The 18,420-nt window shown below is 43.0% G+C and overlaps 1 protein-coding gene across 8 annotated transcripts in view; it reads left to right on the forward strand.

Annotated features, from left to right (window-relative positions):
• ITSN2 (intersectin 2) overlaps window positions 1–18,420 on the forward strand; it is a 398,370-nt gene that overhangs the window by 250,193 nt on the left and 129,757 nt on the right. For 7 of the 8 annotated variants that reach the window (XM_063915271.1, XM_063915270.1, XM_063915272.1 and 4 more), the window contains 7 exons: window positions 2,108–2,196; window positions 4,942–5,204; window positions 5,790–5,939; window positions 7,404–7,544; window positions 11,006–11,093; window positions 11,408–11,556; window positions 12,113–12,193. In XM_063915271.1, coding sequence (XP_063771341.1) covers window positions 2,108–2,196; window positions 4,942–5,204; window positions 5,790–5,939; window positions 7,404–7,544; window positions 11,006–11,093; window positions 11,408–11,556; window positions 12,113–12,193 — 961 coding nt within the window. The remainder of the gene's footprint in view (window positions 1–2,107; window positions 2,197–4,941; window positions 5,205–5,789; window positions 5,940–7,403; window positions 7,545–11,005; window positions 11,094–11,407; window positions 11,557–12,112; window positions 12,194–18,420) is intronic. The other variant, XM_063915275.1, reaches the window with a different exon arrangement.

An 18,420-nucleotide genomic window follows, 5' to 3' on the forward strand; every position in this document is an offset into this window, starting at 1 on the left:
GCCATGCGAGGGGACACTGTGCACTAATTGGGGTTCCCGGTCACTTTACGAAGAAAACCAAAAAATGAAAGAAAAAAACCTTATGTCGACCTTTTTCCATGTCGACCTGATGACCGTGTCGACCTCTTTCAGGTGTTGACCTAGTCACTGTCGACCTAGTTACAGTCGACCCTATGATCCACACCCTAAACATATTTGAAATTTAATTCCAAAAAATACTGTGTTTTTTTTCTGCTGCTCATCCTCCTATAACTTGAATTAGCCCAGCAGCCGGATTGTTGTCAGATTAAGCCGCGCACATTCCTGGATGCGCAACCTGGCCAGGTAACATCCAAGTTGAGAGAGCAGTACACGCTCGCTCGGATCTTGTAAGGTGCTCGTACACACATGGTGCATCAGATTGCCAATAAGAGGCTAGATATTATATATCCGCAGAATTACTAGGAAGAAGTTGTTTCTGGTGAGGAGCCTCAAAAGTGAACTTCGAATAATCCTGGTCCTATCACGTTCTATATTGTGTAGAGTGGCTATAAGCGCCAGCGATGCAGAACGTCAGTCATGTCACAGTGTGAGGTTAGGCCTCCAGTTTATCTACACAGCAGCTGCTGGGAACGGATGCCCAGCTCAGCACAGATTAGACCGAGACAACTCTTCTGCAGCCCTGCCTGTATTTCTGCAGCTCACCAGAGCTACAGGGATCAGGAGAAGACAGAACACCACTGTATGGCATGGGCTGTGCTGGATTTATGAGGAAGGTAAGGTGAGTACTCTCACACACAGGCAGTCTCCAGGCGGTAATATATACATTATCCTGCTAGGTGGTAGATTTCTTACACGCTACTAAGTAACTAGTTAGAATGTTCTTTCAGCGAGGAAACATACATCGCATACATAGTGCTTATTGCATTGCCTTTACAAATTACCAGAAATGGTGTAGCTAAGCTACAGATCAAGAAATGGTGCTGCTAAGCTACAGATCCAGAACGAGCAGTCAGTATTTCATGCATGTAGACCTCGCCTGGTCTCCCTATCTTTGCCTTACTAATAAATAATAGACGCTGCAGTACAAACTGTGGACTGGTCTCTGTTTCCTACAGTAAGTGGTCACACATTTTCTACCTACCGATGAAAGCCCCTTGTTACCCCTAGCCGGGGTCACCTTCCAGCTCTCTTTAAACTTAAGAACTGCTTAAAACTTAGAAGGAGGATTTTATATTAATTACATTGGTACGTACTGGAAAATCTATACGCCTGCTATACTGTATGCAGTTATTTTCAGCAGGAGCTGCAGTGATCGTCACTTACAGTGTATGTGACTGTTACTGAGTGATAACAGATTTCTGTGGATGATTCTAACCATAATGTGTAGATACAGTATACTATGTGTATATACGGGTGTAAAATGAGTGACCGGCGGCCGGGATCCTGGGGGCCAGAATACCGAAACATATACAGCTAGATTGTTTAAATATCATTCAATATATACTACACCCATAATCTGAAATTGTTTTATTCAAGTTGGGGATTTTTTTTATTTTTATTTTTTGTAAGTACTCCTAAATCTCTGTGACACATTGGCTGTGAATCAGTGCTTTCCGGCACGGCCATTGAAATGTAAAAGGAGAACACATAAATGACTTGGGGGGGGGGGGGGGGGGTCTATTTACTAAGCCTTGAACGGAGATATAGTACAAGTCAATCAGCTCCTAACTGCCATGTTACAGGCTGGGTTTGAAAAATTGGCATGCCATTTCTCTGTTTTGGATAGATACAGTATACTTCAAAGGAGATATATGTATGTATGTGTGTATATATATATATATATATATATATATATATATATATTCATACACACACACACACACACACACACAAACATTAAAATATTTTCTATTAATTAACGTAATTTGCACCCAACCACAGCTACCCGTCAGAAATAAGCTTTTATCTGTCTGGAGCCAGTTAGACTATAGACTATACAGGCAAGTGTGTGATATGGTTCCCTGCAATTGTTGTACTTCTCTTCGGTGCTATTGTATTAGCCCTTCAATGTTTGTTAATGTTTCTTCATTTGGTGTTATCTCATTTATTTGTATGTCCCTCCCAGGTCTAGTGACCCCATTAATGGAACTTTGCCAGTCTATCAGAGCTTCCAGAAGATGCAGGAAGAGGAGCCGCCACAGAAAAAGTCTGCAGGTGAGTAGTTACTGGGATTGCTGCATGACTTTACTACTGACCTATGTCTGCTTATGCTGGCCACTGGCATTGTCATCTACTCATCATTGCCGTTAGGGGTAGCATTGGCGTTAGGGTTGGGGTTGGGGTTAGAGTTGGGGTTGTGGTTAGAGTTGGGGTTGTGGTTAGAGTTGGGGTTGTGGTTAGAGTTGGGGTTGTGGTTAGAGTTGGGGTTGTGGTTAGAGTTGGGGTTGTGGTTAGGGTTGGGGTTGTGGTTAGAGTTGGGGTTAGGGTTTAGGTTAGGGTTGAGTACATCAAGCAGTGCTTTAGTTTGCTTAAAAATATAAAAGTGGGTCCCATGCAGTTCCTGACAAATGGCGCATACAACATGCTACTGGTAATTCAATTAGTATTAAAAATCACAGTTATAAAATGTTTAATATAAATAAACTAGCTGCAGTACCACACTCTGCTCGTGTGGAAGTCAGTGATAATGGAAGTCAGTTGCTTAGGATTTTCGGAATTTGGTAATATATAGGGTGGGGTGGAGGCTGTTGGGAAAATGTGTTTTCAATTACGATGATGCATGCTATCTCGATCTAGTCGTTCATGTGTCTGAAAATATTTCAACCTCCCTATGTAAACGAGTTTGCACTGTTTACGAAGAGTCGCGAGCTTCTCTTTCGTCAGAGGTTTCATTCTCCCTATTTATAAAGGTACGCTCTCTGTTGCGAAGAGAGGCAGGCTTCTCTCTTCAGAGGTTTCGTTATCCCTATTTATAAAGGTACGCTCTCTTTGTGAAGAGAGGGGAGAAGCGTTTTCTTCAGAGTTGTCACTCTTTGCAGCAGAGAAGTACTCGCCTATACTTGCAGAGATTGTGTGTGACACTGTGATCGTGTCTCTATTGGTCTTCTAAGAGGTCATGTTCTCTCTCCGGGCTGTCCTCATATAATCTCACAATGCGCTCCTTGTTACCTGCAGCACTGTCATGGCCCAGTGAAATCTCCACAAAAACAAACCGGTTGAAAAAATATTTTATAGGTTTCGGCCTGCATTTATGTTAGTCCAAAGGAGTACTAAATAACGACTCTTACCTACGAGTAAATCTATCACGGTACATAGTAAACATGTGCCGCAATGTTCTGATCAGTCGCTATTGAGGCACTTACGCCTTTCGCTGCCCACTTGCTGAGAGCAGTGGGACCCCTCCCCTCAGATGCAGGTAGGATTCCACGCGTTTCGCCATAGCTTTCATTGGGTTCTTTCTCAGGTATTCTTTCAGCTTTTAAATGAGATAAAGCAGGAGTAAAATCTTTGGGAAGGGCACAATGTATGTAAGCTGTATATTATTAATTAAACCTTTCTGCTTCATTTTGATATGCTGTGTTTTTTTTTTCTTGTTTTTTTTTTAATAGAGTATTTTTATTCAACAAGGATGAAATCGTTACAGACATTTCAGTGTATACTGGGATCTTCAATTATTATTATACAATATATTCATGCACATATCCTTCTCAAACAATATATGTAAATGCGTGGTGTAGCTGGTAGTCGCAGGACCGTATATTGTCAACCCGCATATACCAGGTTCTCAGAAGTCTGCAGTCAAATTTCAAACACATACTAACATTTCTTGTTTTCTCCCCGGAATACTGCAAGAAACTCCCCCAACTATAAGGCCTAATAAAGCCTACAAAGCACCTGAGAAAAAAAAAGGAAAACAACCAAAAGGATAGCATAAACCATAAACAGAGCAAACCAAAACAACTCCATCTAGCCTAGATTCATACAGTTGTGCGAAGTGAGGTGCGTTATCCCTATAGTGTATAATACGGGAGAGGAGCCTGGCTCGTTCCCACGGGACCCAGGTAGCTGGGCTGTCGTAGAAGGCGTGCGGCATGTCAAATTATAAATTCTTTAAATTCTAAATTCTAAGGGCAGGGGAAGAATATGTAGAATTAATCCAATAGGACCATATCTTCTCATGTTTAGGAAGGGCATTATTTTTCACATAGACATACCGATCCTTCAATACTGTGTCATTCACCAGGGCCTTAAATGCAGACATCGTAGGGGAATGTGGGGCCATCCATGTCTGCGCAATACACACCTTGGCGAGGGCGCAGATACTGCGAGCATACAAGTCCTCCCACTTAGACCCAGATTCAGGTCCTCCTACTCCCAGAATGCAAAATCCTGGAGTCAACATTCCTCTCTGTATCCCCGTACGTTCCAGAATCGACCTGACCCCAACCCAAAACGCCTGTAAGGATGGACACTCCCACACCAGGTGCCAGAATGATCCGCCAGCGGCCCCGCATTTGGGACAGGCGGCTGCGCCACCAGCCCCAAATCTGGCCAACCTGTTCCGTGTCATATATGATCTATGTAATGTAAAGAGTTGGATTTGTTGGAACCGTAGTGATTTGGTGACCTGGCTCGAGTTCCCCAGCGCCACCTCCCAGTCCTCCACATCTATGGGAACCAGATCACGCTCCCAGTGCTCCCGAATGTTCGAGAGCGGGCCTGCATGAATTGTTTTTATAAGGTACGAGTAAGTGAAGGAGATCACCTTGACCCGACCCAATGAGCATAGAAAGGTCTTTATGGGGAAAGGGAGGAGCGCCGGGGGAGAATCCCCGAACTGTGATTGTAAAGCGTGCTTGAGCTGTAAAAATCTGTATAAGTAAGAGTTTGGGAGACCAAACTCCTCCTTTAGTATGGTTTTTTTTTCTTTGTAATAAAATCTGCTTTTGTGATTTATAGCGACATTCGAGGAGAGAAGGAAGGAAAACATGGAGAGGGGTAACCAGGAGCTAGAGAAGAGGCGTCAGGTTCTGCTGGAGCAGCAGCAGAGGGAGGCGGAGCGGAAGGCCCAGAAGGAAAGGGAAATGCAGGAGCGCCGAGAGAGAGAGCGCCAAGAGCAGGAGCGTAAGAAGCAGCTGGAGATGGAGAGGCGCTTGGAGCAGCAACGTGACCTGGAGCGGCTGAGGGAGGAGGAGAAAAGGAAGGAAATTGAGAGGAGGGAGGTTGGTATCTCACTTTGTGTAAAAAAAAAAAAAAAATTGTCTCTAAAAATATGCAACAGAGAAAAAACGAAACTTTATATGGTGCAATGCTTCGCTAACAGTGTGGGTATAATCTCCTTTGGGTACTTGAATGTAAGCTCTTACAAGCTGTGCCCAGTCTACCCTCTGTCTCACGTCTGCACCTCCTTCCTTCAGACTCGCCCGTGCTAGTCCTCTCTTCAATTGTGACATGATGATTTGTCATTCTGACAGTGTTTGGCGGCCCCTTACCAACAAACGCTGATCACGTATACTTGATGCTGGCTGACATAACTTTATTTAAGATGCTGGGGCAGGATTGTAATATTTCTTTAGCTATTTAACAGACATCACCTTGCTTTTTTACCAGCAAGCACCTTTTTTTGCACAAACCTACCCACCTGTTGTACTCACCTCGTGAGTCTGTCACATGACTTTATAGAACAGTCTTCCATGATGGCTTGCTAGAGTCAGGTAAAGCAAAGCACCCCTAGACATGAGGATCACCTAATTTAAGGGACTCGTTCAGTGCAATCCTGAGGATAACCTGTCACACTCATTTCACAGGCTGCGAAGCAGGAGCTGGAACGCCAGAGGCAACAAGAGATGCAGAGAATCCGGCGGCAGGAGCTGTTTAACCAGAGGAACAGGGAGCAAGAGGAGATTGTGAAGCTGAAGTCTAAGAAGAAGAGCTTACAGCTGGAATTGGAAGCTCTGGTGGGAATATTGTGAACTACATATCCCAGCGAACAAATAAGCAGATTGTTTACTATGTCTGGTGCTTTCCTTGGTACTTGGAGATTATATGTTACCCTGGGGCAGATGTATTAGGATTGGAGAAGTCATAAAGAAGTGATAAACCAGTGATAAGTGCAAGGTGATAACGCACCAGCCAATCAGCTCCAATATGTAAATTGACAGTTGTGAGCTGATTGTCTGGTGCCTTTATAACCTTGCACTTATCACCGCTTTATCACTTCTTTATGCCGTCTCCTGGATTAATACATCTGCCCCTTTGTATCTTGCCAGCCAGAATGTTGCATGTATTCACAAACTCAAAGGCGACATCCTTTTTCCATATTAAACACCCTCTCCCTCCAATTAACCCGAAGCGGTCTGATGTCCAGGGATCCTGACTCTTCTGGACACTGTTAAGTCTTTTTCTCCAAGGCTGTAGGAGGCTACAGACTGTCCGGATAGCCCCCTTGCTGGTCTAGTGGTACACTAGAGAGAGGTGGTTACAGGGTAGAGGAAGAATCTTATTTTTTTTCTCCTAGAGATGAAACATAACATAAAAAAGCGGTTTCCAGACTCCAGGTCGACACCAATTGGTCGACACACCTTAGGTCAACATGGACAAAAGGTCGACTGGAACAAGGTTGACATGGAAAAAGGTCAACATGAGTTTTTCACATTTCTTTTTTCATTTTTTTTAAATACTTTTTCATACTTTACGATCCATGTGGACTACAGTCGGGAACGGTAACCTGTGCCAAGTGCAACGGTAGCGGAGCGAGTCACCTTGCCCGTAGCGCGAGCCATGCGAGGGGACACGGTGCACTAACTGGGATTCCCGGTCACATTACGGAGAAAACGACACACAATTTTTTTTTAAACTCATGTCGACCTTTTCCCATGTCGACATTGTTCATGTCGACCTTTTGTCAATGTTGACCTATTTCAGGTGTTGACCTAAGGTGTGTTGACCTAATTGGTGTCGATCCTGAGTCCCAGACCCTAAAAAAACTTATCTTGCATGGAAACCAGTTACCTGTAAAGTTCAGACAAGGGCCTCTGGGGTAGATGAATTAGCCTGGAGAAGGCATAAGGAAGTGATAAACCAGTGATAAGTGCAAGGTGATAAATGCACCATCCAATCGGCTTCAATATGTAAATTAACAGGAGCTGATTGGCTGGTTTGTTTATCACCTTGCACTTATCACTGGTTTGTCACTTCCACTGTGAGGAGCACTGCTAAACAGGTTAATACGTATTGGTATGCCTGGGGTGATGCGTGGAAAGGCCATGTGTCATTTTTAAATGTACATTAATTTAGTATATTTTATGGCACAGCGCTCGAAATAGTGGAAAATCCCCATATTGGGAATCCGTTGTTCCCAAGAATCCTCCAAAATTGGATTGATACCTGCACGTGCTAAAGGATATTGTTGCCCTTTTTAGGAGGAGAAACATCAGCAAATCACACTGAGAGTCCAGGACATCCGCGGCAGGAAGAAAATGAAGAAAAACGAGCTGGAAACTGTAGATAAAAAATGTGACCTGGGAATTATAGAGATCAGACAACTTCAGCAGCAGCTCCAGGTAAGAGCAGACTGTGGGGCAATGCTCTGCATCAGTATACGCCGCAACATAATTGGTATAACAGTTACTTCTCCTAGTGTCTGGTTATGGACAAGTTGGGACTAGGGAGGCCAATCCTGGGCCTTTTTTTCAATCCCAGGTATCGGGATTGAAAACAGGTCAATCCCGGGATTCCCGGGATACTCGGGATTGGGTTGAAGACCCGCCGAGCCCACACAAATACCATCTTGGGTGGGAGCCAGGCTCGCAGGCTTCATGTGGCGCGGGCAGCTGGCGTCAAACTCACTATCGTGGGTGGGAGGGTTCGTGAGCTACGGGCTACAAGGTGCGGGTGGCGTGGATATCTGGCATCAGACTGCGCAGCGTGACCTCTGACATCGTCGCGCTGCGCAGTATACATTGCGCAGCATGACATGATGTCAGAGGTCTAAATCCCGGGATCCCGTCGATCCTGATCCCGAGATTGGCCTCCCTAGTTGGGACTGTAGGAACAATTAAACCTGGTATTCCCCTTGCCAAACATTGTGGAGGTGACATGCCTGAGGCATGAGGCACATCTAGATTTATGGACTTTTAGGCTCTGGACAAGCTATGTGTAAACATTGTCATGTGTACTATTGCCAGTTGGCACAATTCAGTAATCACAGGTTTAGGAGATGCTTATGATTGGGCTGAGTTTGTGTGACCGCCGGCCACCATACCGACGCCGGGATCCCAGCAGGTAGATGGGCGGCGGCGGGAGCGCAGCAAAGCCCCTTGCGGGCTCGGTGGCTCGCTGCGCTCACCAAAGGTTCTATTCTCACTCTATGGGTGTTGTGGAAATAGTCCCTGTTGATCGGCATGCCAACCGGCAGGATATTCAGGATTCGGGATCACATAAGCGCTTCCTGTTTGATTCTGGCAGTTAGGTATTTCCTGTGTAAGGGATAGCCTAAATATGTGATTATACAGATGGAGCCCTCCTCATCTGTCCCTTTAATAGGATTAATCCCCTGGGGTTTAATCCCCTGCTGTAATGACTTAATCCCCTGCTGTATTGTTCTCTCTGTATTGTATAGCAGCTGAGAACAATAGATGAAAGACTTATGCTAATAAGCCTTGGTGCACCTAGGCGCAGCAGAGAAGCCTAGATGAGCAAGGTTCCATCTGTACATCCTCTTGTTCTAGGTGCAGTTAAGTAATATTGGAGGTTACATCCCCCTCAAGGGGCATTGTGATAACCTGCCAGGTCTGATAAAAATGGCTGCTTTCACTTAGTTTCATTAATTGTCAACATCTTAATGTTTTGGAAAGTTTTATGTTAGTGAATGTTGCCAGACACTTTTCGAGGTTGGTTTAATTTGAATTTCTTGCTTGGTCACCTCTATGCTTCATTACTTAATATTACTGCCTATAGCCAGAAGACCTGGAATTTGACATGCAGGTAAAAACATATTACTATAGGTCGGTGTTTCTCAAACTTGGTGCTTTTGTATATATTGGCACGCAAATTTAGTAATCATGGACACATTTTAAAAGATCCACTGATGTACTAAGAATTGTACGGTCTGTCAACAGACCCAGAAAACCTGCACTGCTAGTGGTCCGGAGTGCAGGATCTGACATAATGCTGTTCATCGTGTGTATTATTTGTTTTCCCTAACCTTAAACTAGAGCAATGTTTCCTAAATCATCATTGTGACTTTAAAATAGTTTAGCAAGGGTTTATCTAGTGCTCTGTGTTTTAAGGAGGCAACTTTTTATTGTAAGCCAACTTTTATTATTAGGAGCCCCCGTTGTGGTGATAAAACACACTTGTCAGCAAACAAAAATGAGTGTATGAGTACACATCTATACGAACAAGAGTAGGGTAACAGTCTCAGGAAACAAGAAAAGAAACAGCACGTTGTTGTTATATTAACGTCCCTTATATGATTTCATACATATGGATACTCCTCAATGGACTCGCCTAATTACAGTGAGATGTGTTCACATAGAGGTATCTTTGATGCTATGGACTGGCCCGCCCGTTCCCCAGACCTGAATCCAATTGAGCACATCTGGGACATCATGTCTCGCTCCATGCACCACAGACTGTCCAGGAATTGGCGGATGCTTTAGTCCAGGTCTGGGAGGAGATCCCTCAGGAGACCATCCGCCACCTAATCAGGAGCATGCCCAGGCATTGTATGGAGGTCATACAGGCACGTGGAGGCCACACACACTACTGAGCCTCATTTTGACTTGTTTTAAGGACATTACATCAAAGTTGGATAAGCCTGTAGTGTGTTTTTCCACTTTAATTTTGAGTGCGACTCCAAATCCGGACCTCCATGGGTTAATAAATTTGATTTCCATTGATAATTTTTTGTGTGATTTTGTTGTCAGCCATAGCCAGATTAAAGGGGGGATGCAGGGCATACTGTACCCCAGGCCCCCTTTGTCAGGGGGGCCCCCCGGCTAGAGCACACTGACTTCCTTAGCTTTCCTCTTAAGCAGCAGAACCAGCAGCCAGAATGTGAGCAGGAGAGTATGCAGTGAAGGCATAGACCCAGGCGTATCATGAGCTACCAATAGAGCTTTCCGACCAGAGGAGAGATAGGAGGGTGGGGAGAGCTGTAAGTGACACAGAGATCCCAGCTTATCCTCTTCCCTGCCTGGGTGTCTGAGCCTTGTGTAAACTATTATGCAACTAAACCATTTGGGTGTAGAGATAGAGACACACACACACAGTAGTACAGAGGCTGTTTCTATTCTTGCATGTGACAAGATAAATTATTTTATTTTTCTATGTGTATTTTAAGGTTAAGTTCTCTAAAAATGTTATATAATAGTTGTCTTTCAATTAGGCAGAGCTATAAAAGTATTAGATAAAACTAACATGCACCATTGGTTTAAATTTAATATACACAATCCATACCTCCCACCTTGACCCATTCCAGGAGGGACAACATGCTCTCAACCTGGACTTCCTTCCGAATTTATGATTGCAGTCACCTGTGTTGTAACACCTTTCTTATCAATTAAATATTTCAACACAGGTGACACCAATCAAATATTAATTGAGAAGTCCAGGTAGAGAGCATTTTGTCCCTCCTGGAATGGGACATGTTGGGAGGTATGAACAATGTAATATACACCCCCACACTCCACTGGGGCCCCCCTGTCTTAAGTGCCCCGGGCACCCCTAAGGCTTAATTCGGCCCTGTTGTCAGCACATTCAACTATGTAAAGAACAAAGTATTTAATAGCAATATTTCATTCATTCAGATCTAGGATGTGTTATTTTAGTGTTCCCTATATTTTTTTGAGCAGTGTAGTTAGGAGTAGGGGCTTTTCCTATTATAGAGTAGAACATGAGATAGTGCAGACGGGATCATGGAGAAGGAACGCGGTGAAGAAGGAGGTAGAGCACAGTGCAGTGGATGTGGGAATTGGCTGCACATTAATATTTTATTCTGTGTGGTCACTTTGTATTTTAGGAATATCAAAATAAGCTGAGCACTCTGGTCCCTGAGAAACAAGCTTTAAACGAGAAGATTAAACAGATTCAGATGGTCAATTCCTCAGGTGAGTGACATCTCTACCTCATTCCTCTACCTCTGGGTGGTTATAGCGCAGACAGAGGGGGTTGCCATACTGTAGTCCAGGCTGACCTTTGTAAGGATGTAGTCTTTCCATTTACTAAGAACCATTGAGATCACTGGGCCACATTATATACATCTCTGGCCGTAGGGCAGCGTTCCCACCACTTACGCTGCATGCTGCAAGGGCACTATGGGGGGTGTACCACCGGTGGGTGGTTTCTGCATTATGCTGTCTGAGGGAGGTCTGCGCCAGCTCTAGAGGTGCTGTAGATAACGTGCCATCGCATTACCCAACAGATGGCTCCAACTCTGGCCTGCTTGGGCTCCAGAAGAAGACCATTGAGAAGGGCGGGTTATGCCAGAGACTACGTGAGCAGCTGGACGCTCTGGAGAAAGAGACTTCTACAAAGCTGTTGGAGATGGACTCTTTTAACAACCAGATCAAGGTGGGGAAGACTGATGTCAATGTGACGGTGTGGCGTAGATAATAATATAATAGTATCGTCATGGCGAATGTCACAGGGGTCATAAAGCAAATGAAATATAGTTTCATAATTTTTGGTAAAAGTTTAAAATCTATAATAAAAGGCTTTAAACTGAAGGTTTCATCATTACAGATAGTGTACCACTCACGTTCTCGCTCTGAATACAAAAATAAAAGTCACTCAATTTATTTATTTTTGCTTAGGGTTTTAATGATGATCTGAACCATATTGTGGCTGTAGATCTCTTCCAGCCCTTTAACACTGAACAATTGTTTGATCCCCCATCTGAATAGGAAGCAGTGTTATGTGACATTACCATGTGTCAGGATTATTCCTTCTCACTGATTTGCATGACAATGAGTTAACAAGAACTCTGTTGCAATGTGTTTGCTCTTTATTATAATAAGGTTTCTGAATTGCAGTAATTCCCGGCACAGGTTCCACATGGCTTCTGGCGGCCCCTAGTGGCTGCAGAGTGCAATACTAATGTGCCTTCTCTGTCTGCCTTATCTTGCAGTGTGAGGCTATGGATGACTCTGTCCTGCAGTGCCTTTTGTCTCTCCTCAGCTGTCTCAACAATCTCTTCCTCTTGCTTAAGGTTAATTCAATTTCTGTCTCCTTTAGCTGTCCGCTCTTTCATCTTTCCCTTTTTTTCCATTTCTTGCTTTCTCTTGTCTGGTGTGAGTGTGGTCTGTAGCCGGGAAGGGGGATTACAGGTGAGTAAGACCACCCTGGAGACTTGGACTTTAAGACAAAAGTACTCCCGCACCAGATTTTATCAATAAAAGATCACACAGGGAATATTAATGGCGTACCAGTCTATGTTGACAAATCAAATGTTCCAACATAACATATATGTGGTGCTGCTTGTTGATTGTATATTGTATACAAATTTTAAAGAGAAAGAAGTCAATCAACTTGAATAGCAGCACTCTTCCCCTTCAAAAAAAGAGATTCAATTCTTCTTTAATGAGTAAAACAACAACATGTTCTATACTTTATTATTAAAATTGAGGTTACGATACCCATATGTGATGTAAATGTATTTAATATTACCACATATGATGTATTATGTCCTTTTAAAGAAGGATATACAAGTGAAATATAAAATCAATAGAGACAGAATAACGTGTAAGAAAGAAAAATAATTGTTTTTTATTTTTTACGTTAATAAATTTTATTAAAAGAAAATGCTTGTGTGCTGTCTTTATTCTGTAATTTTAATGAACACCTATGATGGAAAAAGTAGTAAGATAATCACTCTATTATATAAAGACTGTTAAAAAGCTGGTGTATTTAGGACCAAGCGAGTGTTATTAATTAATACTCACAATACTATTAAATACTAGTGGCAATTCTGAAGACCCACTGACACAGTACAGTTATCTGACAATATAATTCTCACATCTGTGTAATAACAGGCAGCAAAATCAGCAGTCACGGAAAGTGTTAATAAACATCGATGTTATACAGGGCAATATGAGCCGTTGTTGATTACATCTACAGACATTATATTGTCTTTTGGTATGAGCAGCATTGTTTGGAGAATTTTTTTTTTTCTTTTCACCCTTTAGCAACAAATGTTACACTATTATTCTTTGCAAAAGAAAGTGTCAGTAATGTCACAAGATTTCTTACATTTGTAGCTTTTCATAGACATCACTGGCAATAACAGTCAGTGGCAGTCTTGAGTGATTATCTTATTACTCTTTCCATCTTTGCTTGGTATTTTTTCACCCCTCAGCAACAAATGTAACACTATGATTCTTTGCAAAAGAAAGTGTCAGTAATGTTGCAAGAATTTTTACATTGTAGCTATTCTTAGACATCACTGGCAACAATTGTCAGTGATAGTCTTGAGTGATTATCTTACTACTTTTTCCATCATAGGTGTTCATTAAAATTACAGAATAAAGACAGCACACAAGCATTTTCTTTTAATAAAATTTATTCACGTAAAAAATAAAAAATAAATCTTTTTCTTTCTTACACGTTATTCTGTCTATTGATTTTATATTTCACTTGTATATCCTTCTTTAAAAGGACATAATACATCATATGTGGTAATATTAAATACATTTACATCACATATGGGTATCGTAACCTCAATTTTAATAATAAAGTATAGAACATGTTGTTGTTTTTCTCATTAAAGAAGAATTGAATCTCTTTTTTTTGAAGGGGGAGAGTGCTGCTATTCAAGTTGATTGACTTCTTTCTCTTTAAAACACCCTGGAGACTTGTCACTATGCGGCTTCTGGTGTCGTCTATGAAATGCCAGGGTTAGCTGCGTCTTTTGTCTTTCATCTTACATGTATAATAACAATCATTCAATGTGTCCGGTCAGCAAAGTGTCTCAGCCAGTGTGGGATTGGCTCTTCCAGTACAGTATTAAGAATCTGGAATCTATTAATACACGTGAGCGCTGTCAATTACAAAGTATATACTGGAATGGGTACTGTTACTATGGTTATCAGTGTTATCAATGAATAGACTGACCTCACCGGAATCCCAGGTGTACATCAGGGGTGTCCATAAGAAGTTACCTGAAAGAGAATCTAGGTATGATCAGAGCTACAGTAGATTAATATCCCATGTGGCCCTAATCAAGATGCAGGTTTGGGCCCCTCCTCCTCACATATGGAAGCACACACATATATAGGGAGGTAACATGTAGAGACACACATACACAGAGCATCACATACTGTATATAGACACACAGACAGCTATATACAGGGAAAATCGCATATGGACACACTCGTATACAGGGAGGGTTACATATAGAGACACATATACAGGGAAGGTTACATATAGAGAGACACACCTATGTACAGGGAAAATCACATATAGATACATATACAGGGAGGGTTACATATAGAGACACACGTACACAGAGAATCACATACTGTATACAGACACACAGGCGGCAATATACAGGGAAAATCACAAAGACACATATACAGGAAGGGTTACATATAGCGACACATATACAGCGAAGGTTACATATAGAAACACCTATATACAGGGGGAAATCACATATAGACACACATACATACTGGGGGATTACATAGAGACAGACACACACACACACACACACACACACACACAGACACACAGACACACAGATAATCACATATAGGGATGGTCACATATAAATACACACATATACAGGGAGGATCACATATAGAGGCACCCACATATACTGGGATGGTTGCATATAGAAACATACTGTAATGTACGCAGGGATAGTCAGATATAGAGAAACATATACACTGAGGGTTACCCATACAGACACATATTCAGGGATGGTCGCATATAGACACACATACAGTGAGGAATCACATTATACAGGGTTATATACATATATAAAGAGACATTCAGGAATGTCACATAGAGATACACATATACAGGGAAGAACACATATAGACACTTGTTATAAAGGATAAAGCCTTGTGTGCCTTTGTCTCATTTTAAAATTGCATGATCATTTTCAAGTGCAGTTGTTAACATGAAAAGCCAGGTATAAGATGTTGCCTAATGCTGTCTTGTGAAGGTGGATTAATGACGAAACCAGAACCTGTGTTCAGTTCTCTTTCTTTGTGCACACCCGTGTTCAGTTCACGTTCTTTCAGCAAAAGAAAACAAAACTTACTTACATTCTGGCTGATTATATTTTCTAGTGATGAGCGGGTTCGGATCCTCGGGATCCGAACCCGCCCGAACTTCACCTTTTTTTGCACGGGTCCGAGCAACTCTGATCCTCCCGCCTTGCTCGGTTAACCCGAGCGCGCCCGAATGTCATCATCCCGCGGTCGGATTCTCGCGAGATTTGTATTCAATATAAGGAGCCGCGTCGCCGCCGCCATTTTTCACTCGTGCATTGGAGATGATCGTGAGAGGACGTGGCTGACGTCCTCTCAGTTTCTATGTTCAGTGGGCTGCAAATATCTGTGCTCAGTGTGCTGCAAATATCTGTGCTCAGTGTGCTGCAAATGCAAATATCTACGTTCTCTGCCTGAAAAACGCTCCATATCTGTGCTCAGTGTGCTGCAAATATCTGTGCTCAGTGTGCTAATTGCTTTATTGTGGGGACTGGGGACCAGCAGTATTATATAGTAGGAGGACAGTGCAGAGTTTTGCTGACCAGTGACCACCAGTATTATACGTTCTCTGCCTGAAAAACGCTCCATATCTGTGCTGCATTGTAGTATATAGTAGGAGGACAGTGCAGAATTTTGCTGACCACCAGTATAACTATATATATATATATATATATATATATATATATATATATATATATATATATATATATATAGCAGTACGGTCAGTAGTCCACTGCTCTACCTCTGTGTCCTCAAGTATACTATCCTATCCATACCTGTGGTGCATTTCAGTTTTGCACAGTTTGCTGAACACCAGTATATATAATATATAGCAGTACGGTACAGTAGGCCACTGCTCTACCTACCTCTGTGTCGTCAAGTATACTATCCATCCATACCTGTGGTGCATTTCAGTTTTGCACAGTTTGCTGACCACCAGTATATATAATATATAGCAGTGCGGTACAGAAGGCCACTGCTCTACCTACCTCTGTGTCGTCAAGTATACTATCCATCCATACCTGTGGTGCATTTCAGTTTTGCACAGTTTGCTGACCACCAGTATATAATATATAGCAGTACGGTACAGTAGGCCACTGCTCTACCTACCTCTGTGTCGTCAAGTATACTATCCATCCATACCTGTGGTGCATTTCAGTTTTGCACAGTTTGCTGACCACCAGTATATATAATATATAGCAGTACGGTACAGTAGGCCACTGCTCTACCTACCTCTGTGTCGTCAAGTATACTATCCATCCATACCTGTGGTGCATTTCAGTTTTGCACAGTTTGCTGACCACCAGTATATATAATATATAGCAGTACGGTACAGAAGGCCACTGCTCTACCTACCTCTGTGTCGTCAAGTATACTATCCATCCATACCTGTGGTGCATTTCAGTTTTGCACAGTTTGCTGACCACCAGTATATATAATATATAGCAGTACGGTACAGTAGGCCACTGCTCTGCATTCCTCTGTGTCGTCAAGTATACTATCCATCCATACCTGTGGTGCATTTAAGTTTTTGTGCGCAGTATATATAGTAGTAGGCCATTGCTATTGATAAATATATTACTGGCATATAATTCCACACATTAAAAAATGGAGAACAAAAATGTGGAGGGTAAAATAGGGAAAGATCAAGATCCACTTCCACCTCATGCTGAAGCTGCTGCCACTAGTCATGGCCGAGACGATGAAATGCCATCAACGTCGTCTGCCAAGGCCGATGCCCAATGTCATAGTAGAGAGCATGTAAAATCCAAAAAATAAAAGTTCAGTAAAATGACCCAAAAATCAAAATTAAAATCGTCTGAGGAGAAGCGTAAACTTGCCAATATGCCATTTACGACACGGAGTGGCAAGGAACGGCTGAGGCCCTCTCCTATGTTCCTCATGACTAGTGGGTCAGCTTCACATGAGGATGGAAGCACTCATCCTCCTGCTAGAAAACTTAAAAGACTTAAGATGGCAAAAGCACAGCAAAGAACTGTGCGTTCTTCTAAATCACAAATCCCCAAGGAGAGTCCAATTGTGTCGGTTGCGATGCCTGACCTTCCCAACACTGGACGGGAAGAGGTGGCGCCTTCCACCATTTGCACGCCCCCTGCAAGTGCTGGAAGGAGCACCCGCAGTCCAGTTCCTGATAGTCAAATTGAAGATGTCACTCTTGAAGTACACCAGGATGAGGATATGGGTGTTGCTGGCGCTGGGGAGGAAATTGACAAGGAGGATTCTGATGGTGAGGTGGTTTGTTTAAGTCAGGCACCCGGGGAGACACCTGTTGACCGTGGGACGAATATGGCCATTGACATGCCTGGTCAAAATACAAAAAAAAATCACCTCTTCTGTGTGGAATTATTTCAACAGAAATGCGGACAACTGGTGTCAAGGTGTGTGTTGCCTTTGTCAAGCTGTTATAAGTAGGGGTAAGGACGTTTACCACCTAGGAACATCCTCCCTAATACGTCACCTGGAGCGCATTCATCAGAAGTCATTGACAAGTTCAAAAACTTTGGGTGACAGCGGAAGCAGTCCACTGCCAACTAAATCCCTTCCTCTTGTAACCAAGCGCCTGCAAACCACACCACCAACTCCCTCAGTGTCAATTTTCTCCTTAGACAGGAAAGCCAATAGTCCTGCAGGCCATGTCACTGTCAAGTCTGACGAGTCCTCTCCTGCCTGGGATTCCTCCGATGCATCCTTGAGTGTAACGCCTACTGCTGCTGGCGCTGCTGTTGTTGCTGCTGGGAGTCGATAGTCATCCCAGAGGGGAAGTCGGAAGACCACTTGTACTACTTCCAGTAAGCAATTGACTGTCCAACAGTCCTTTGCGAGGAAGATGAAATATCACAGACGTCATCCTGCTGCAAAGCGGATAACTCAGGCCTTGGCAGCCTGGGTGGTGAGAAACGTGTTTCCGGTATCCACCGTTAATTCACAGGGAACTAGAGAATTGATTGAGGTACTGTGTTCCCGGTACCAAATACCATCTAGGTTCCATTTCTCTAGGCAGGCGATACCGAAAATGTACACAGACGTCCGAAAAAGAGTCACTAGTGTCCTAAAAAATGCAGTTGTACCTAATGTCCACTTAACCACGGACATGTGGACCAGGGCAGACTCAGGACTATATGACTGTGACAGCCCACTGGGTAGATGTATTGCCTCCCGCAGCAAGAACAGCAGCGGCGGCACAAGTAGCAGCATCTCGCAA

The sequence above is a fragment of the Pseudophryne corroboree genome, chromosome 4, assembly GCF_028390025.1.
Source record: "Pseudophryne corroboree isolate aPseCor3 chromosome 4, aPseCor3.hap2, whole genome shotgun sequence".
NCBI classification, from domain to species: domain Eukaryota; kingdom Metazoa; phylum Chordata; class Amphibia; order Anura; family Myobatrachidae; genus Pseudophryne; species Pseudophryne corroboree.